At 51.6% G+C, this 21676-nt stretch overlaps 2 protein-coding genes across 7 annotated transcripts; both read right to left on the bottom strand.

Moving 5' to 3' along the window:
* Window positions 1-18: 18 nt before the first annotated feature.
* BSDC1 (BSD domain containing 1) lies at window positions 19-16065 on the bottom strand. Of its 6 annotated transcripts, none has more exons than XM_090056931.1 (11): window positions 16037-16065; window positions 12165-12225; window positions 9609-9725; window positions 8297-8467; window positions 8130-8184; window positions 7016-7131; window positions 6019-6087; window positions 5675-5756; window positions 4478-5014; window positions 2371-2474; window positions 19-2277 (listed from the first exon to the last, which is right to left on the bottom strand). In XM_090056931.1, exons 1-11 carry the CDS (start codon window positions 16048-16050, stop codon window positions 2245-2247), a joined length of 1359 nt encoding a protein of 452 aa, XP_089913057.1. In that variant the 5' UTR covers window positions 16051-16065; the 3' UTR covers window positions 19-2244. The 6 variants fall into 6 exon arrangements, with proteins under 6 accessions (XP_089913057.1, XP_089913060.1, XP_089913059.1 ...); XM_090056934.1 differs by lacking the exon at window positions 16037-16065 and adding an exon at window positions 12822-12885 and having other exon boundaries at window positions 8297-8464; XM_090056933.1 differs by lacking the exon at window positions 16037-16065 and adding an exon at window positions 12822-12884.
* A 3892-nt stretch (window positions 16066-19957) lies between these two features.
* Window positions 19958-21022, bottom strand: LOC149859390 (oligodendrocyte transcription factor 1-like). The gene has a single exon (XM_090057901.1). It carries the CDS (start codon window positions 20800-20802, stop codon window positions 20233-20235), a length of 570 nt encoding a protein of 189 aa, XP_089914027.1. The 5' UTR covers window positions 20803-21022; the 3' UTR covers window positions 19958-20232.
* Window positions 21023-21676: the final 654 nt, after the last annotated feature.

The following is a 21676-nucleotide window of genomic DNA, read 5'->3' as shown; positions in this document are numbered from 1 at the left end:
GACACCCAACACAAGACAGCCAATTCTGTAGAATTCCTTTAATCGCTGTTAACTGCAAGTCTGTAAAAGGTTCAGGAGAAAGTTATCATTACAAAACTAACAGCTGTTAGGATCTCTTTTGCCCCAGCTAGAAAATGCTCCTGGGAGATGCAATATAATTTAAAAGAGAGAATATTGCACAAACAACCAAAAGGTTAATTAACTAAAGAAAGAATTACGAAGAGAAATGAAAGCATTGCCCCTTCTCCCAGCTCCAACCATGGGGCACAAGGTTCCAGCTGGGCACCTCAGTTTTAAAATTAGACTCAAGCATATACACAGGAATCTTCCCCAGAGCACAGCACTATGCGCAGCTTCTGTGGTTCTCAGATATTTCTAGACGGCTACTGGCCTCCTGGCTAGAGGCCCTGCTACAGAAACCCTCCAGCCACAATGGTGGACCTACTGGCAATAGGAATGTTTCCTGACTTAAAGTTAAGACAGTTCCACATCCACGTAGAGGGAACCTAGCTGCATTTTCACTGCCTCCCCAAGATGCACCAATGTCAAGGGCAGAGGTAGGCCAACAGTAAAGACCCCGATGGGTCACTTTACACCAACAAGCTTTCCCCTGTCCCAGTGGGTGTTGCAGCCTATATAGGCTCTCAGACACAGATCTGGAAGACACTATCTCCAACCCACCTACATGAGCTGTCACTTGTCTGAATCTCCCAGTTGGGAAACTGATGCTTCCAGGACCCAGAAGGCTTCTGTTATCTAGAAATAGAAGGAAATCCGCAGCTTCAATTATATGGCCCTAAAGAAGCTGAATGACCTAGAGATACCATGGATAAATCCAATACTCTGAAAGCCAGAGACAGTGGGGATGGTCCCTGTCCACTGAAGATAACTGTACTGGCCATATCCACTAAGGAAGAGCATTTTGTGACAGATCAGAAAGGAACCCCCTCGTGGCCTAGAGGAAGGTCTGTCTAAAGCAGCCACTAGCGGTGGGGGAATGGGAGTTGGAGCCTTAGGTAGTAGGAACAGGGCCATTTTAACAACCTGTGGAGTTTGAGGAAAAAGCAGGAAGGGAAGGTTTGGGGCAGGGATTCAAGCAGCAAAGTGAACAGAGACAGCAGTCAGCTTGTGCCAAGTCCCACCTGCTGCCAGACACCTTCCACCTCCCCCTCTATTAAGAACAGGGGAAAATGGCAGGATGTGCTGACAAAGGCTGATATGGAAGTGGTGGACACTGGAACCAACAAAGTCTTTTACACGACTGAGCTGGATGCTGACAGACACTGACAAGGACAGGTTCTGCTTCTACCATGACCTAGGTCCACTGTCCACCTATAAAAAACTCACAGGAATCAGGACTTTGCCAGATGAATTAAGGACAAATAAAAGTTCCTGAAACCCAGCAGAGCAGAGGGAGGCAGCACAGTTGGGGAAGCCATGGAAAGGGCAAGGAGGAAGCAACTCCCCTCTGCTTTCTGTGAGAGGCCTCTGCCTCAGCAGGCAGAAATCTGGGTTTCCCTCTAAGAAGCTGCATCCAACAGAAGCAGAAGGAAGCACCGGGACTCCTGTCTTAACAGGAGGCTAGGCCAAGCGGAGGTGCAGAAAGGGACAGGGGCAGCAGTGAATTCCCTGTAGAGAGGCCTGGCTCCAGATCAAAGCTCCACAGCCAAAAGCCTTTCCTCACAGCAGGTATAGTAGCACGAAGGGGTATTCCATGCAGCACCTCCAGCGTCTGGCCAGTCCCAGCCTGGGGCGGGGTGAGGGAGTGATCTCTCGCAGGCGTTAGTTGGGCTGGGAGTCTAGAGCCTTTGAAGCTGCTGTATTGTAGGTTATACACATACACAAGCAGACAATCAGCAAACCAGCAGCTGAGAGGTACAGAATAATCCAGCCAGGTGTTCTAGTGTCCAGTTCAACCCTAGGGACCCACTGATGCCACCTGACCCCTCTCCAGCCCCCACATCTTGCAGGGCAGTCACATTTGACCTTGCTGGTCTCTAGGACCTCTTGAGAGGCTGAGCCCCATCCCAAGCACCCTAAGTGAAACATCTGCTGCCACCTCCTCCAACATCTGAATGGGTCATGAGTTTGAGCTACCCAAAGGATTTAGCAGGGATAAAACTCCTCCAGCCCAGAGCTGCAAACCCCAGCACAGTTACACATGAAAGGAATTGTCGGTCTGTGATTTAATTCACATTGGATGGTGGAAATGAGCCTGTGGCGTGCACACAGGAAGCAGCCTCCTTATTCCCAGTCCTCCCACTCTTCGTCTTCCATCTGTGAACAGGACAGAGAGAGCCGTGAGTCAGCTTTGCTACTACACCAGCCTCCCGCTGGGAGTGCCGGACACGGCCCCACCCCTGCACTCACCTCCCCAGACACCTCCACCTTCGAGAGCGCCAGCTGTACCTCTTCTTCTGTCATGTCCAAGTCAAAGTCCTTTTCCCAGTCCTCGCTGATATCAGTGCTGGAGCCTGAAACCACAGAACCCTAGGATTAAGCCAAGGGCCAGCCCCCTGGAAGGCAAAGACACAAGCAGCCCAAGCCTCTGGGGGACTGAGTGATGCCTCAAACACCATGTGCCAGGGTCACTACTTCCTCCAGTGGAAGCAAGTCTCATCAACCCAAGATCAGTCTATGCATCTTCCTGATGAATGAGATTCCTACACAAGCTTGGTTAGGCTGAGGGGAGAGGGAGAAAGGGTGGGTAGAAGTGTCAAAGAAAAAGCTCCTCCTCTCCCCAGCAGCCTTCACTATTCCCACTGAGGTGTTAAGTAAGGGTAGCACATTCTCTCTGAAGCACGAGACCTTGGACTTCACTGACCAGATTGAGACTTCTGGTACTGGAACTGCAAGAGACACAGCCCCTGCCAGGGCATCTGCAGATACAGTGAAGTTCAAGTCAATCTACTGCAACATCTGTGGGGTGCAGGAATGCCAAGGGCACTCCCTGCCGGGCTCCATGTGAGCTGCATAACATCAGGAATCCAAGGCAGAAGATTGTGAACAGGTCTTAGCAAACTCCCCTTCGTTTTGATCACCCTGCGGAGACTGTGCTGGCTCTCCAGATACAGCGTGCTTACAGCAGGTGCCAGCTGTGAATGGGCACTGCAATTCTCTGCATTCAGGAATTTGACTCGTCAGTGGCCTGGCCAACGAGTGCAGTGCAGTGCAAATGAGAAGCCAAAGGGCAGGAAGTGCAAAGGCTGCCGTGTCCCCATATAACGTGTCAGGAGCTCACTACTGGCAGACAGCACCAGGTTGGGGAAACGGGGCAAGGGAGGGGACACACCTAATTGGAACTGGACTTCTACTGAGCCTGGAGTCATCTGCTTGCAGAGGGCAAGAGGCAGGGAAACCACTCAGCTCCCACTCTCCACCCCCAGGCTGAACCCTAGCAAATGAACAAGTCCAGCTTCAATTGCTGACAAAAAAAGAAGAGTAAGAGTCACCTCAGGCAATCAGCACCTCAGCCATGACAGCGCCAGTACCTGGCACACACTGGGCTGAGGGACAGAAAGTGGCACTTCCAGGAGGTACAGGGCATGGTTCTGAGGGAACAAGAATGTCACATCCCTTCCACAAAGAAATGCCACCTCCCCCCAGCCAGATGGATGGAAGGGAGAAGAGGATGATCTGCTTTGTTCCATTGGGGCACAGATTTCTGTGAAGTCTCACTCAACCATCTATACCCAGCACAGAACAGGCCAAATCAAGTGCTGCACTGGCCCCTTCGCCATTCATGCTGCCTATTCCCTATAGGTGTTCTGGCCTGGGAGTTACTGATACAAGGGCCCTGTCTCTTAGTGCTGCAAATCTCCTTCAGGCAAGGTGGTTTCATAGTGGCATCTCAGTCTCCAATGGCTGAGGAAGTACTGGACCTGCACTCTACCACCCTAAGCCTTCAGAGCCAGCCTAACAAGCAGCAGCTTCAGTGTGGTTTCTGAGTCCTTCCGACACGGGGCAAATCAGGATCTTGCCAGTTTGACCAACCCCAGGGAAAACTAGCAAGTGATTTAAATTTGGTAATGAAACCGCAGCTTCACCATACCCAGGACTGAGCCTGCATGACCACCTCCCCACCAACACAGCTGGAGAATGCACTTGCCCCTCACTATATGACTTGCACTGAGCTGGGGGGAAGGTGGTTCAGGCATGGAGCAGAGTTCTCATGCTTGACTAGCCTGCACTTTTCTCCATTGCAGACTGCCTGCCAGGAGCATCCACTCAGACAAGGGTACGGGGGCACAGGTTATACAGGAAACTTGAGCAGCCAGAGGCTCCCAATATGGGTTAAGCAACGCAGCTAATGGGTCATCCACCAAGGAACCCCAGCTCCATGCACATCTGACTGAGCTCCAGACACCCAGGAACACAGCATATTCACCCTGCATTGAATCCCATGCCCTTCACTCCCTAGCACGGGTTCCCGGGGTGGCTCAGTGCTGACAGCAGATCCTGGCCCCCATGCACCCACCTTTCTTCCCGTTGTTGGAGGGAGTAGATTTCCCACTGTCTGAGTTCAGCTCGAAGACTCGTAAATCCGTTGGCCCATCCTCTCTCAGAGTCTCTGTCCTGCCCGGGGGCTTGCCCTCTGCCTGCTCCTTCAGCCCCGCTTGCTCAGAGGAGGCTGCTTGCTCCCGAGCGGCTGCAGAAGGATGTGCAGACTCTGTGGGCTTTGGCTCTTCAGCAGTCGCTTCCAGAAGCCTTTGGGAGAGGTTCCTAGGCACAACTGGCAGCTGTGCTCCAGTCTCTAGCTGCGTGTCAGGCACAGAGGCAGGGTTTGCAATCTGAGTCACAAGGGAGACGCTCTCGCTGCTCGCAGAAGGGGTCACCTCCACAGGGGCTTGGGCAGCAGCAAGCACAGCCCAGCTTTCCTTGGAGGGCTCCTGGGGACTGGGAAGGGGGCTTCCCTCCAGAGTGGCTGGGGCCGCTGTTGGTACAGGGACCAATGGCTTCTTGGCCTTGTCAGGTGACTTCACCCAAGGCAGCGGTGACATGCCCAGGAACTCCTCTGTAGATAGAGGGCAAAAGCAAATTTCAGCAACTTAACACAAAGCTTCACTGGGGAGATCATCACTGCTGGGAGGGAGCCCCCCTGTCCACGCAGTCCCAACAACAACCCTGTTAACTTCCTGCCCACTCTAGAGCCACACCCACAGAGGGAAGAGCACTAGAGCAGGCAGCGCCCTGGATAGGAAGGACAATGGGGGGCTACTCACTCTGGGGGCTCAGCACAACAGCCAGCTGTGGCCCAAGCCTCCCAGGGCAGTGTTTGGCCCTTTTGGGCACAGAATATGGAGGAAAGCCGTGCCTGTCCTGCAGGGGCCAGCCAGACTCCACCCCCTCCTGGTTAGAAGCTCCCTGAGGGTATAGTGATGGGGCTCAGGCAACAAGGCAGGCAGACTTCACTGCAGGGTCTTGTATGTAACCCTGTTTGAAGAGGATTGCAAGCAGCGGTGCTGGAAGAATCCATCTCGCCCACACTACAGCTCCAGCTGCCATCAGCACAGTGCAGCTGACAACACCAGAGAGAGGTTTGGGGCCCAAACTCCAGTTCCTATAGAAACACCATGAGGGTGGGGAGTGTTGCAGCTGAAGAGACACCCCCTCTCCCTTAAAAACCCAACCTAGGGCTCTCACCCACTCTGGGCTTCCCTACCATCCAGCTTACCCTCTTCCTCTTCCCAACCTGGCTCCTCATGATGCACGCTCTGCTCGGCCCTCTGTTTCAGGGCTTCCCTCCGTTCCTCATCCTGCATGAATCCACAAGGCCAGCAATCAGCAGCTGGACCCCCATCCCATGCTCCCAGATCTCTCTCTTCAAGCTCCCCTGCAGCACAGGGTCACCACTGGCAAGGACACAGAGAAAACAGGCTGGTCCCCAGCTGTTGTTTGGGGGCTGGCAGCGCCTTCCCTGTTACATTTCATATCCCTCCTTTAGCCAGCCCCTCACCCTGAGCTGAAGCACAACCCTCCCCTTGCATGTCAGTCCCCTGCACCTCCCACTCAACCCACCTGCTCCAGCTGATGGACTTTGTAGAAGTAACGCAGCCAGAACTCGGAATGGGACACGGCTGCCGGGACCTGGCATCGTTGGAAGGAAACAAGAAGGAAGGGTCTTAATGAAGTGACCTGGGTGCAGCCTGACACACCCCCAGGGAGCTCCCAGATCAGGCCTGAAGGTGCACAGCCACCGTTCTCCTGGCACAGCACAGCACAGCTCCCCTCCCAGGGGCTTGCACTGGACATGTAGCTGCTTCCGCAGCCCAAGGATCACTCCACCAGATCCCACCCACAGACTGAATGCACCACCTCAGAGTACACCCAGACCTGCTAGCCTAAGGGAAAGAACAGGGTCTCACACAAGTCACCCAGCTGTACATGTTGGCCTGCACATCATAATTTCACGCTGTCCCACCCAGGAGAGAGACTATTCCACCCCCATTAAGTCCCCAGTACTATCACAGGCCCCTGGAAGCAAAGATAACAAGCTCCTCAATCAAGAATCACCCTCCCTTTTTGGTAGCACCATTCCTCAGGAGGGTGAACGGCTTCCACCTGAGACATGAACCCTGGTGTGTGGACTCCTGGCCACCTGCTCTAATTTCTGGCTACCTTCCCCACCCCAGCTTGACTGCTGGGCTCTTCCTTCCTGTCCCTCCCTTCTGGGCAGAGGTCCCCTTCATGGCAAGCTTCCTGCACTGTCAGATGCAGAGGACCAGCTGGATGTACGAGATGCACTGCACACATATTCAAGGGCCTGAGCATGCTAAGACAGACATTAGGAGCTCAAGCATAGTGGCAAAGTACTGCAGCTCACAGGCAGAAAAAAAGAGGTGCCCTATATGCTGCTTGTACATGGTCAGGCTCACCTGCCCAAAGTCCAGTCCCATCTGTCTCAGGCTCCAGGCCCAAGAAGTACAAGCTCCCCCCACTCACATCCCCCCTGCTTCCCACACCTGGGTAATGTCAGGTCCTGTAGAGAGAGTTCAGGAACCAAGCAGTGCCTCACCATCTTGGTGTAGAGAGCCCGGATGGAGGGGCTGCTCACCAGCAGCTCTGAGATCTCCCCTTTCTTCTCCTCCAGGTTAAACTGCAAGAACCAAGCCTCAAAGAGCTCAGGAGGGCCTGCATGAGGCAAACACATACAGTGAAGCCAAAGCAGTCATGGAAAGAACCAAAACCCAGCAAGCTTAATGGGAACGATGCCAACAGTCTATCTAAAGCACAATCCTATCTCTGACAGCACTAGCAGCAGATGCTGTGGAAGGAGAGCATATGTACAGGGCATGTCTATTGCAGTCCAAGCCCTGTCATTCTCTCTGGCATCAACCATCATTGGTTTAGGGATGTAGGAGGACACATCTCTTGACTGTTCTGTTTAACATCTACCAAAGGACTTGTCCTCCATAAATGTGTCTAATCCCTTTTTGAACCTGGTTATATTACTCTGCCTCTACAACATCCTGTGACAGCAAATTCCACATGTTAACTACATGCTGTATAAAAAAAAAAAACCAAAACATTTCCTCCTGTTTGTCTTAAGCCTGTCTCCTGTTAATTGGTGATGAGGTCCAAGTGCATGTAACAGCACCAGAATCCCACAGCAGCCAGGGAAAGGCACGTGTCCATCTGCTGACCCCCTGCCCCAGCACGCGGGCTTGCTGCTTACTCTGCCCTGCCCCCACCCAATTGGAAAGGCCACCTTGAGCTCACAGTGCAAGGTGTTGAATTTTCAGCTCCAAACCCCCAGAACAGGTTTAGCAGGAACCTGCCTGGCAGGCTTCCTAGACACAGCACTGCAGGGTGCCACAGCTCTACCCTGAAGGGGTTGGGAAGGAGTGGAAGAGAGCTTGGAATTTGTTGTTCTCTGCCAGCACAGGGCCCAAGGAGAGCCAGCCACAATAATGGTTTGGGATAGGGACACTTGTTTACTAACTAGGGAGCAGGCAAAGACCCAGAAAACTCATTCTACTCAAACCACTGAACAACAACCTGATGGCAGCTGCTTCCTAGCACCAGTGAGCCAGATTAGTATCAAACCCAAAGAGTCACAGGTGACAGATCCAAGGCAATTCAACCCACAGACACTGATGTGTCCCCCTCCAGCCCAACCCTCCTCTTACCATCAGGTTCATTGCAATAGGTTGCTGGGTCTGACTGAAGACTGTAGAGGCGAGCCTGGAAAACAATGTGCAGGCACAGGAGGAACAGACATTAGTCACGGGGGAAGATAGAGCTGGGTGTGCAGCGCGTGTCTCTGGGGGGCTGGAAGAGGGCACTCCGTACAGACCTTGGTGCTGTCATATGGCTCTGTGGTGCCCGTAGGCGTTGCCATCAGCGTTATAACATCGCAGTCGATGGTCTTATCTGGTGAAGGTGCAAACGTGTCCGAGATGACACCCAGGAAGTCAGAAAGCCCCTTCCTCACCTTCTCAGTTGCGCCTGAGGAGCCTTCTGTCTTCTTAAAGAGAAACAGAGATGTCCTCTAACTAACAGTGCCTGAACCAGAGGGGAGAATCCCACGTTGTCTTTTCTTGTGGGAAGGGTCCCTTTAAAATACATTAATGGAGCATCCACGCACAGAGCTAACCTGTGAGGAAGGTGTGGCAGCAGTGACTATGCGAGGATGGACAAATGGACATGGTGATGGCACGAAGTGGGTAGGAAAGCAAGCATGGGCTGGGGGGAATGGCAGGCAGAAGCGGCTGGTGTGGAGAATGGGCAAGGAACTCTGCTGTCACAACACCGATGCCAGGCAAGGGTTGAGAGCCTGGGATAAGAAATGCAAGAATCAACTAAGGGGACAGGGTGGGTGTTGTGTTCAAGCAGGATCAAGAGTAGTACAAGGAGCTGCCATTCAAAATGCAGGGAACCCGCTATCTGGTAACTGCCCTCACTTGGCCTCCTGAGCACAAACCTGCAGTGATGCTGCTGAAGCTATTCCTCTCTCCTCAGAAGGGGCCTAGAAAAGGGGAACCTATCACTAGGCTTATCAAAATCCCTTGGAAGGACATACTGTGCCTCAGCTCATGCCACTGCTTGCTGGATAGTGGGGGTTGGGTGGCAAACTGTTTCAAAGCCTGGAAGCAGAACATACATGGGAGATTGGAAGGGGTAGGGAGGAAGTAGTTCCAGTCAGATGCTCAGCAGAGAATGGGGATTCACTTGGGGCTCTGCCTAATTCACATTCTCAGGAGCAGATGGGTATCAGTGGGAGGACTCTCCCATGCTTGTGTGGAAAGCAGGACAGGGGCTCCAAAAGGCCATCCCTTCACAAGCTGCAAAAGCAAATCAGGAAGCTGGCAGCCCCTACACTGCCTGCACACCCCAGCCCACCTTATCCTGACAACCCCGTACGTAGCCCTGGCATCAAACGAAGGGAATCACATAGGGGACACCACTAATTGTACTGGGAAGTGGAAATCAAATTTAAAGTCCAACTGAGATGCAAGATTGGGTTGGGATGCTCCTGATAAAAAGGTACAGTCCTGAGAAACAACTGCTCTGCTTTGTTACCAGGGATCTCCCTGCCAGATCCCCAGTCCTACCCTCTCTGGAACAAGCAAGAGGCAGAGCTTTGGCTCTCCGGGTCCAATACTCACAGCCAGTTTCTCCTTGACCACACTGGCTGTGGCAGCAATAGTGCAGGCTGTATCATGCTGCACCACTTGGGTGAACTCAGCCAGGTCCCGTTTCATGAACTCCAAAGCTTCTGTGGACTGGAAGAAACAGAGACACAGATCATATCAACTCCAGTCTCTGATAAAACTATCTTTGCTCTGGGAACACCTGAGACTTCAAAACCTTGGAATTGTAGAGGCCTCTATCCTAGCCAAGGAACCATCATATGGAGTTGAACAGCCCATCAGCACTTAGGCCTTCCTGATCACAAAAATAACTGTGTTTACAACATGGCTGGGAAAGTCCTAAGTGCAAACCATGTCACCACTTGTTCTTTACTTGGCTTAAGTGGACAGAAATAACTCTTCTGGGAGACTGCAGGGCAGGGGCAGAGGTTGGGCAGAGGGAGGGACAGAGTCAGGTTTTGGCCTTGACATATAACCAGGGATGGTGTCACAGGCAGGAAAGCATATTTTAGAAGTAGTACTGTATTTTTTTCTGACTGCTTTGAGGCAAAGACTTCTGTAGTGCTGACAGGAGCTTAACAAGAACTGTCACTATTGCACAAATCTACATGGGCATCCCTAAGGGTAACAAAGAGACCAAACAATTTGATTGGTTTTTTGTGGTTGTTGTTGTTTTTGTTGGGTTTTTTTTAAATTTGTTTTCTTGAAGCCTTTCTTGTTATTTCATCCACCTTTGCCTGAGAACTGCTAATACCTGGGGAAATGAGCTACAAGCTAGCTTAGCTTTGCCCTTACCCAAGTCAAACTTCTCATGGCAAGTTGCAATAGGTGCCTCTAAATCAGTGGTTCCCAACATTTTTTTTTTTGATGCGACCCTAAATTGGCTACCAACAGGACCTCCTGACCCTGCACCATGGGGGCTGCTGGGAGTGGAGCGTGGTGGCAGCAGTGGCCTTGGAGCAGGGGCTGGGGAGGGGGAACCACTATAGCCCCCTTTGTGCACAGAGGCCCTGCCCCACCCACCTGCCACTCTTGGGCCACGCACGTAAGTGTGTGTAGGGGCCCTTCGCAACCCTTCTGAGGACCCTCCACAACCCGATTTGGGTCACGCCTCGAGGTTGGGAACTAATGCTCTAAGTCTTCTAACAGGCCCAGGTGCTTTGAGAATTCTTCTCGGCTCCCCGGCACCGGACACCTTTTTGAGGCACAGATTTTAGAACTCGAGTCTAGTTCAAGCCTTCAAGCGATCTTTCAGATCTCTCACATCTGAACGGAGGGTGTCTGTTTACATCAGATTAAGATACTTTCCAATAAACAAATTTTCCCTACACACAAAAATAATGAATGGCATCACTATTAAAAAGCAATGACATGATGTACTTATCTCAGGTTTCAGTACCCAAAGCATTTTTTGTATTACATACATCCACCACCACAGAAACACACACAGTTGCGAGTACAGAGAACCAGTACGGAGCACCTTACACAATGCTGGTGAGAATGGAAATACTGGCTCAGTGTCCTACACTAACAGTTCCTTTTTGGATAATTTCCATCACGGGTTCTACATCCTTACAGAGCAGCCAAGTTCTTTGCTTCCTAAGTCTCAACAACTACTTTTTGATTCACTTCAAATTGATCACAAGCTTTGAGGAGTGTCCCCCACAAACAACGTTTTGCATTGTAATATGACAGCCTTACCCAGAGCTGTACAGTTGTTTAATGAAAGTATGTTAAGAAAGCATAGGCCGTCCTCAGACTTACAATATAATTGGTTCCTGAAAACTGTCTTAAGTCGAAACATTGTAACTCAGAACCATTTTCCCATAAGAAACAATGTTATAAATGGGGATTAGTTCCTGAACTAAGTCCTGATACCCCATTTTCACAAAAATAACCCAGAATTTTGTACTCAATCAATTATAGATGAGTAATATAGCTACGTTAATGCATTTATATTGTAGAGTCTTCTCAGGAGTCTTGGCAGCAGGTTTTTCTGGAGTCTCATTAGCTTTCTTAAAGAAATGTCCAAGGAAGTTTGGACAGATGTTCTCCAGGGAGACGAGCAACATAGCGAACTTGTTCGCTGACATGGCGTCTTGTCAGATCAGGTGTTGTAAAGTCAAAACTGACCTCAGAAAATTGAAACAGGGTGTCAATTTATAAATGTTGTAAGTGCAAAACATTGCAACTTGAAACATTGTAAATCAAGGACTGCCTGTACAGCTATATCTGAACCGTAGGAGGCAACAGTGCATTGCCCTCAAGCACCTAGCTATAAACTTTACCGAGGGCTTTGAGAGAGGAATTCAACACCACATCAGTAGGAAAGGGTTATTTAGATACTGATCATCAACCAGGAAGACTTTCTAGTGAGAGAGGCTTATACTGCAGAAGAAAGAGCATCCAAAGGGAGGTCTCCTACCGGGCCTGGTCTGCTCAGTTTGCAGAAAAACCCACAAGAAAAGTACGGTAATTAGATTAACACCCCGTGTGTTTCTATGGGGCGAAACAAAGTTTGGTTTCCTTGTTCTGCGGTGACCTGGCCCATTCTGCTGACACGCCCCTTACCTTGTCTTTGACAGCTTGGTAGCTTTGCTGTAACCAGCTTCTCCACCAGCCTCCATCTTCCCTGTTACAGGACAAACACATGAAGCTGAAATTGTGAATGTCATAATGTAAATGCTAGCCGAGCAGCCCAGTAACGCGCACATCACCATCTCCACGGGGGCAGTGGCTGCAGCCACCAGTTTTCCCCTGTGTGCAAACCCTCTGCACCTTTCCCCTCCCACCTGGCAACCGCCCTACAAGTATTTCCATGGGATTTCGTGGCAACACAGATTTCAAAGCTCAACCTTCTTGCCCGGCGGACTGCCTGTGCGGTGCCCCATCTGGCTGCAGGACAATGGTCCTGATCCAGCGCACAGCGAGGCCCTAGCTGGCCTTGCTGGGGGCCCAGCCCCGGGGGGAGGGGACGTGGCCCAGGCCCAATCCGCAAGAGGGCGCAGCCCAGCTCTGCCTCACAGCAGGGGGTCAGGGTTTGGGGCTGGGGGGGCCGGTGGGCCCGAAGGAAGAACCAGGCACCCAGGGCCTGGTCCTGCGAAGCGCGGAGGGAGCTCGGCCCCCGCGGAACAGCCCCCGGCCGCCTCGCAGCGCTGGGTCGGGCCGTCCCCGGGCTTCCCCCCACCCACGGTGGCGCCACCCCTCGCTTCTCCCCGCTCCGCTCACCCTTCCGCCATCTTGGCTGTCTGACGTCACCAATATTTACTGACCTTTGACCCGAGCCGCCCCGCCTCCCACCGGATTATTTTTAGCCTCGGCTCCAGTCCCTGGAAGGGAACGTGACGTCACTTCCCCTTTCTCCGCGGGTGGGGGAGCGGCTGGGTACGGTGGCTGCCGAGGGTCGGAAGAGTCTCGGCGCGGGCGCTGGGAGGCGTGCCCCCGGCCCGGGACACAGAGGGGTATCCGGCCCGCGGGGCGGATCTACGGGCTGACAAGGGGGTGCGGGAGCTCTTTCTTCCCGGCAGACAGAAGCTGGCGGCTCTGCTGCAGGCAGGATGGAGGCAGGAGCCAGCAGACCCCGTGGGGAGGAGCGGGCCCGGCCCCCGGCTGTGACCGGGGGCGCAGAGGGGCAGAGCCGAGGCTGGCTGCATTGGCGGGACACGGAGGCCATGCAGAAGGAGCCAGGACGTCGAGCGGCTCCATGGGCGCTGCCTGCCCAGGCGTGGCAGGCAGCTGGTTTGAACCCCGGGGGCCCCCCTGGCTCCCCAGCGGGCGGCTCTCTGGTGGCTTTTGTTCAAACCCAAGTGCTGGGTTCTGGCCCGTTTGCGGCCCCGGCTGGAGGGGCTCATGTGACAACTGCCTGCTTTCCTGGCACCGTGAACCGCAGCTCTCAGCACGGCTGCAAGCAAAAACCCAGCTTCCAGCTCCCGTCGCGTTCCCTTTCGCTTCGTCGGTGCCTCTCCCTTGCTAGGGCGATCTGTCGCAGGGCTCCTGCTGCCTGGTATTATTCCCTCCAACAGTGCCCTCTTTGTGCCAGCCAGAAGCTGGGCTGCGTGTGCTGCCAAGTAACGATCCACATCCGTGAGCTTCCCAGCAGCATGGAGCTGCCAAAATCAGCAAGGGCTCCAGCAGCGTGAGCTTCCCCCAGAGGAGCGGCTGGCTGGAGCTAGTTAGGATTGTGGTAGCGTATGCGCTGTTTTCACTGCAAAGCCGTCTCTCTGTCTTTGCTGCAGGCAGTCCTGCCTTCCCTCGGGGGAATGACTTCAATGGCAGCACTTCTGTGTCAGAAAGAGCACAGCTGTGGTCCTGGTAATTAGCTCAGAAAACCAGCCTTGAGTGAAAAATAAGATGCGGAGAGAAAAATCTACCCCTTCTAGTGAGGCCCTGATGGGCGGTGGGGGGAGGGGGCTGACGCCATCTCCCCTCCGGCATCAACAAGACGAGTTGCTGCTTGCTCCTTTTCATTTAAAAACCTGATCCTGCAGTGCCGAGCACCAGAGTTGTGGTTGTTCGTTCTTCCAGGAGCTGGCTCTGTGTGGGCTTGCATGTTCTGTGCTTCTACGTACTTGAGATCTTGAGTTCAGAGTGAGAGAGGAAAGGGATGTAGAGATGATGCATCACAAAATGGTTTCATGTGAGGGGGGTAAATTGGACTCTTGTGTCTTTTGCTGCAATCCACTAACTAGTTTCTGATCACCTGGGTCTTGGGCCATCCAGTCCAAAGGATGTGATGGTGTAGAGCCTTTGTCCTCCCAGCTGCATGTACATGCTTTGCTGCATTCACCCTCCTACACCCTTGGGGGCTGGGAGCAAGCTGTTTAACCTTCTGCCCTAAGATGGAATAAGTTCAGAGGCAATATTTTTGGTCCAAGTGCCAAAAATAGCAAAGCTACTGTAAGCCCAGGCTGGGTGCAAAAGGTGAAGGGGGAGGAAATGCATCTTTCCTATCCCTTGAATGGGCAACAGGGAACCTATGAAGCAAGCTACAAAATGCTCTACCTACATTGTACATTCATGTCCAAATGCTCCCTTATACACACCATTAAGCACACATCATACGCTGGGAATTTTACTGAGGAAAGTTTATATGTGCTTATCAGAATTGCCAGCTCTGCTTGCAGTGAACACCGCCACAAAGAAGAGAAACAAGCTAACAATCTTTAAAAAAAAGAGAAAAAAAGAAAGAAAAAAACAATTTCTTTGTTCCACTATTTGCAAAGGAACTCAAGTGAGCCAGGGCAGACATGAGTAAACAGACAGTTTGGCAACAGATCCTGCTGGTCAACAAACTCGGAGTCGGTTAAACCCATGGAAGAAATGGATTCCAGAGGCAGAGCCTGTCACCCCACTGATAAGGCCCTGTCCCTCTCCCCACAAGGAATGTAGGTCTGGGGACTTGTGACTAATCTCTGAAGCGGATCTGTTCCAGCTGACCTCAAATCCTGGGATGATGCATCAATAGAGAGACTGTCATATGCTGAGACTAGAGGGTTGGGTGCTTACATTTCCATCCTCTCGCTCCAGCTATATCCATACATATGCCCCACTCCAGAGGGAATGCCTCTTGCTGAACACAGGAGACAAGCCTGGCTATGAAATGGCCAATGAATTCAAGCCATCTGCTTCAGATTACTAGCTGAGTGACAGCTTCATATGGGTCAATGACTTTCATTATCCCAACAAGAGGCTGCCATGTGCCTGCATGTCAAGAATTGTCCTTCATTTTTACACTGCTAATTAACCAGCAATTTCATCCTCTGCCCATCTGGGTAAATTTGAGGAAAGACTTTTTTTTTTTTTTGCTGGGGGACTTGTTTTCCAGACACTTTGGGAAAGGTCAAATTGCACAGTGTTGTTCTTGTTAAAGGATCATATAGTGTCATTAGGAATTGGTAGGTCGCCAGAGGCTCTGCTCCTGCAGGTTATCACATAACTTCTCCTGTGCTCTCCACACATCCAGATCTCCAAATCTGGTCGGGGCATGTGTCCACGTTACTGTAAAACCTGAGCATCCCTGTCCCTGAGCCTTGCCATGCTGCAGCATCAGGTCTTATGCTTCCCCTCACAAGGGATGTTTCTGGAGAGGTGACACAGGGGTGCACGGGAGCCAGGTGACATCTGAATTTGTGCAGTTGCAAAGAGGTCTTCAGGCCATTCCTGCCAGCTGCCACCCTTGGCTCTTGCCTTTCAGGCTCCCTCGCTTGATTTATTAAGAGCTGAGGCTCACAAAAGGAGGCAGGCACCCATGTGCACACTATCATATCAGTCCATAAATTTCCCTTTTAACAGCTTTTGTTGTAGAGACATCAGTCCCTTGGCTGGGATAGGGCTTGTTAGTAAAGAGAAGGTCTTTTTTGAAATGGTTGCTATTTATAGCATACATAAACCCTGCAAATAACCATTGTCCCCAGTCTATTATTAAGAGGTTTATCTCTTCTTACCTCCTTCCTGCCATCGCTGGTTTGAAGCAAAAGTCTCCATCATCAGTGTGTGTTGTCTGATCTCAATAACACCTATTTCAAGGCTGGCTAGATTTTCCTGGCAAATCAGTCCTTTCAACTGGAATCATCTTGCGCTTAGGGATACTGCAGTAGCCTGAAAAATGCGAAGATAAATTTGACAGTAATGAAATCACTCCCCATCCACCCCCAATAGCTGCTATATCCTGACCAAGTCAAAAGAAACCTCAAAGGCTCTCTGGGGTGGAATTGTTTTTACTTTTGTGTGCTGTCTAGCACTGAACATCTTGTTAGCATTTAGCAAACAGTAATCTGGGTGTGAGTGACTTGGGGAATATATAATTGACAATGTAATCTTTCATCTCTTGGCTGGCTTGCAGACGGTATATACTGAGGTTCTGAGGATGCTGTTCCTCAGATACTTAGTAAGTTCTTACCGTCTGTTGTCTATCTGGTGGACCTGAATCCTGAAATTAATTGCGTCTCAGAACAGTTGTTACTGGAGTGGACAGGTGTCCACCCCTCAGAATCAATCACTACACGTGGCGCTTACGAGATTCTTTGTCAGTGGAATGAACAATAATTGAATGGTCATGAAGACAAACACCATTTCACCCGAGAGTAAGATCATACAGTCAGAGTACATCAGTGAAAAATTCAGTATGAAGGATGCCTGCAAAATTGCTACTTGTACTGCAGCTGTCAACTAACAACTATCATCTGTACAATATTAAAAATCAAGAAAGGGACCTAGTGGGCCTTTACCCAATGACCTGCAGCTAATGTATTTTTCTCCATTATTCAGTGGGGGAAAATACAGTTTTTGTACTACAGTTATTATCGGTTTAACCAGGGAACATCTCTTTAAGAAGTCCAAAAGATGGGGAGGCATCTGACCCTCTCAGAGTGGGAAATGGAAAACCTGTGAACTTAGGAAAATTGGGCTCCATCTGAATGGTCCTTCACATCATGGAGCTGTGATCTTTGAAGGAGGAGTGTAGACACACAGATCGGCCTTACTGCTCCTTCCCAGATGCAGGGTGGAGACATCTGCTTGAGTTTCTAAAGACACTTGTATCCTGCTTGGTCAAACAAACTGGGCACATCTACAGGAGATGTTTACTGCACAAAAGACCAAGTAGCCGGTCAGTAAACATCTTGGCATCTACATGGGTGCTGGAGTAAACTAATTTTTTTTTTAAACTAATTTTAAAAACTGCCAACTAGCCCCGCGCTGAAGCATCCTCTTGCCCCAACCAGCCTCTACAGCACGCTGAGCGGGCAGAGGGTGGGCAGCCCCAGGCTGGCAGGCTGACCCCCTGGAACTCCTTGGCAGCCAGGGCTGCTCTGACTCAGTTCAACGTCCTGCAGTCCCAGCACATGTTCAAATGGCAATACACTTTGGAGTAATAAACTCCAGAGTTTATTGCTTCGCGTTAATTGCACGTGTAGATGTGCCTAGTGAGTACCACAGAAAATGCCAGGGGAGGGGAACCATAGTAAAATGGAGAATAGCTGGCTCCCTGTTCCCAAGGATGCAATAGGACACATGCTTGGCCCTGAGTATTTGAATGGGAGCCCAGAGTGCAAGCAACAAGCACCAAAAAGAAAACCGGGATGTAAACAGTATGAAATACACTTGCTGGGGCGATGTTCATCACTGTAATTGATCCCCAATCCTAGTTAAGCACAGAAGTTTCAGAAAATCTATTAAATCAGAGATTCGTTTATAGTTTTCAGATTCTGCCGTATTTCCACCAGATTCTCCCTTCCGTCTACTCCACAGGCTTCCCTTAAACCAGGACCATAGCACTGCCCTGTTACAGCTCTGTGGTGATTTGGGCCATTCGTGAGTGTACGTACCTAGTATTTTGAAAGTACTCACTCTTCAGTGAGGTATTGAAGAGAGAGCAGGAGTGAGTGGGGGAAAGGCCTCATGGCCAGTTTAGGCTGTGCTAGTCTTAGAACTCCAGTTATGCAGCGTGGGGCTCAGTAAGTGCTATTCATTACAGTAGCAAATCATACTGCAGACTACCTACTTCTGCAGGATTTGGTGTGGGTGATTCAAAGAGAAGCATCCTTCCCCCTGAGTCAGTGTTCAACCAGTGCCCATGCGTGTTGCCAAGAGCACTGCGCTGCTCAAGGGGCCATCTTTTAGATGAGATGTAAAAGGAAGGTCCCAACTGCTCATACTCCCACTTCTGCAGGGTTAGCCTAATTCCAATACCCTGCCCAGGTTCCGGTTCAAGCAAGTATCTTATGTTTCTCTAAATACTCTGCGGAGCTTCACATGGTTCTCTCTGGCACTTTCTGTGCTGTGTGTTGCATAAATCTTCCAAGTACTGTTAGCACCTCCCTTGCTGTACTCCAGGGTGTTTGAATTACAGCGGTGGGTGCAATGCGGTGTACAGTATGCTGTGCATGTATTTGTAAAGTGGTTTGCAATTCTTCAGAAGGAAGGGTGCTACAGACGTACTCAGGATGATTTTATAATGCCCAGAGAGCAGCTAGGGTCGAACCATTAAGTGTTTGGAGAACTATTTCTGGTGAACAGGTAACAGTCACAAAGCAATGCTGTGTTGTTCACAGTGAGGTACTCTGCCGTACAGCTCCTGCAGCACTTACTGGGCTGCAAAGCCAGTTTTATAAAGAGAATTATGATACCAATTAAGGCATTTTGTTGACAGATTTTTTATTATTTAACCCCTTCCACTCCCGTATCTGCCAAGCTTAGAATGTGTTTGCAGGAAACTGCTTACACTGAACCTTTTGATTGAGCCTAAATCTACAGCCCCTCACCTCAGGCTGACTGTAAAGGAAATCCCTCCAGAGGTGTCGCTGATATTTATTTAATGGGAAGTGCTTCCGCTTTATGCTGCTCCTACAATGCTCTTGCTTACAATGCCTTGAGTCTGAGCTGTGGATTCCTAATTGGTTTCCCACATGCTACAAAATGAGATTTGGCATTTTCCTCTGGGCATTTCAGGTGTGCTTGCAAAGCCCAAGCCCATCTGTACTCCTGCCAGCAGCACTGTTAGACAAGTAATAAAATGTTTAAGTTTAAATACCTGCACTCAGAAGGCTCAAGTTATCCATCACATCACAGACCTACCGCCCCATCAGGGTCCCCATCTAGCCCCCTCCACTGAGCCCAGGATGCTTACAGCTCCAGTTTCAAACCCCTCACCCCATAGCAATGACTTTGGAGCCCGGGCTGTGGAACCAAACCATGGAAGACTAGTACAGAGCCTTAGCAGGGACAAGAAAAGTAGCTAGAAGAAAGATCCTTTAACATTCAAGAAAGTCTGCATTTCTCAGCATCGTTTGATGTTGAAAAATGCGAGTGCACAGGCTCTCTCTTCCTCAGAAGTTTTATAATTGTTGAAGTACTTTAAGTTTCGTCTGAGTGCCTGAAAACATGCACTTAGGCTCCTCCCGGTAGGGAATGTAGCTGTCCCAGTCTAGGGCACCCTACAAACAAGTGGTGACTCTTGGAAAGGAGCTGAGGTGAGACGGGGGGAGATGTTTGCATGCCTGCCAGATAGATTCACCATTTACTTGCCTTTAGATTAATTTTATCAGCACCTCCAAGCCATCACGTGCTTAAGACAGCAAGCAGGAACCAGAACTGCATCTAGTTTCCCTGCACTCCAGTGTTAGCTCTGTGGGAAAGGAGCCAATTGGTTGCACTGGTCACAGACCAACACGGCGACCAAAAGCATCCATGAGCAAACTGGCTGCATTTGCACCCCAGTCCCCTTAGCTCTTCTCTCCCCTGCCCCCCCTCTTCACTGCTCCCCTTCCACACTTATTTCCACAATGGCGTGGTTTCTGCTCTGTCTCCCTTCCCCGCGCAAGCCTTGAAGACATTCCCCCAAACAGACGACCGGCTGGCAACATCCGTTGGAACAGAGCATTCCCTGTGTTTATTGGGACTACAAGGGAGACGCTAGGTACTTGCATCGGCTACTGAAGCAAGGCAAAGACATAGCAGAAGGCCTGGCGCCTGACCAAGCCGCTATGTGCCGGCTCTGGGAGGGCCCAGCTCAACTGCTACAGAAGGAAGGAGGCGCCTGGAGCATGTTCTGGGGACCAGCGAGGTCTGGACTGGGAGGAAGCCGCCCCCAGCCCCCCAGGGGCTGGCCCCTCCAAGCTGCCGGCCCGGCGAGCCTTTGGCCTCACTTGCTGGCCCCGAGGCAGGCGTGCGCGGCTGCGGGCCTGGGCAGCTGCGGGGGCAGCGCCCGGCACAGCGCGCAGAGGCAGGCCAGGCCCGAGCAGTGTCCGGCCGCGGGGCCCGGGGGCTCGTGCGGGGCGGGCCCGGCGCGGAAGGCCGCGTAGCCCAGGCCGCAGGCGGGGGGCCCGGCGCGGAGCTCGCCCAGCAGCCGCCGCATCTCCTGCAGGGAGCTGCTGAGCGTGAGGATGTAGTTGCGGGCCAGCAGCAAGGTGGCGATCTTGGAGAGCTTGCGCACCGCCGGCCCCTGCGAGTAGGGCATCACCTCGCGCAGCCCGTCCAGCGCCTGGTTCAGGTCGTGCATCCGCTGCCGCTCGCGGCTGTTCACCCGCAGCCGCTGCCGCTGCCGGTGCCGGTGCTCCGCGGACGGCGCCTGCCCGCTGCCCCGCGCCTGGCCGCCGGCTTCGCCCGGCTCCGGCGACGCCGCCCGGCTGGACGCGGAGCCCACGTCGCACTGCATGGGCGGGCGCAGGCGATGGCGGGCGCCCCGCGGGCCGCTATTTATGCGGCCCGGCATAAAGGCGACAGTGGCACCCAATCACGGCGCGGCCCCGGCCCCGCCCCCGCGCCGCCGGGCCGCCCGACGTGACTCCCGCGCCCTGCCTGGCCCGCGCCCGCCGCTCCCTCTGCGGCCGCCCGGGCCCCTGCAGACGAACCGCGGCGACTCCCTCGCTACCTCGGCCCCGTCCACTGCCGGGGCCGCCGCTGCGCCTGTCCCTGGCCTTCCCCTGCCTCCTGCACCGGCCCGGGCAAGCAGCGCCGCGGAAGGGCACTAGTGGCCTGCGTCAGGGACTGCGGTACCCATCAACCCGTATCTCTACCTATACAGATGTATGGCTAGATCTACATATATAGCTATAGCTGTATAACTATATAGAGCTACCTCTCTCTCTCTATATAGCTATATATCTAAATCTATAGGTATATCTATAGCTATATATCTAAATATACATCTATATTTAGATTTTTAGGTATTTATATCTATAGCTATCTATAACTAAAGCTATCTCTACCTAGCTATCTATATATCTATATCGATATAGATATATATCTATCTATATCGATATAGATATATATACAGGCAGTCCTCAACTTACGCCCTTGTTTCAAGTTACAAGGTTTCACACTTGCAACGTTTATAAATTGACACCCTGTTTCAACTTTACAAAGCCAGTTTTGAATTTACAATGCTCAATCCGATGCGATGCCACACTAGTGAACAAGTTCATTGTGTCGCTCGTCTCCCTGGAGAACATCTGTCCAAACTTCCTTGGACGCCTTCTTTAAGAAAGCCAACAAGACTCCAGAAAAACCTGCAGCCGAGACTCCTGAGAAGACTCCAGCCAAGAACCAATATGATTCCAAATCAATATGATTGCTATTTACAATAT

Source organism: Crocodylus siamensis, chromosome 7 (assembly GCF_052110815.1).
Source record: "Crocodylus siamensis isolate JL-2025a chromosome 7, ASM5211081v1, whole genome shotgun sequence".
In the NCBI taxonomy this organism is placed as follows: domain Eukaryota; kingdom Metazoa; phylum Chordata; order Crocodylia; family Crocodylidae; genus Crocodylus; species Crocodylus siamensis.
This window is presented reverse-complemented; position numbering and strand designations above follow the sequence as displayed.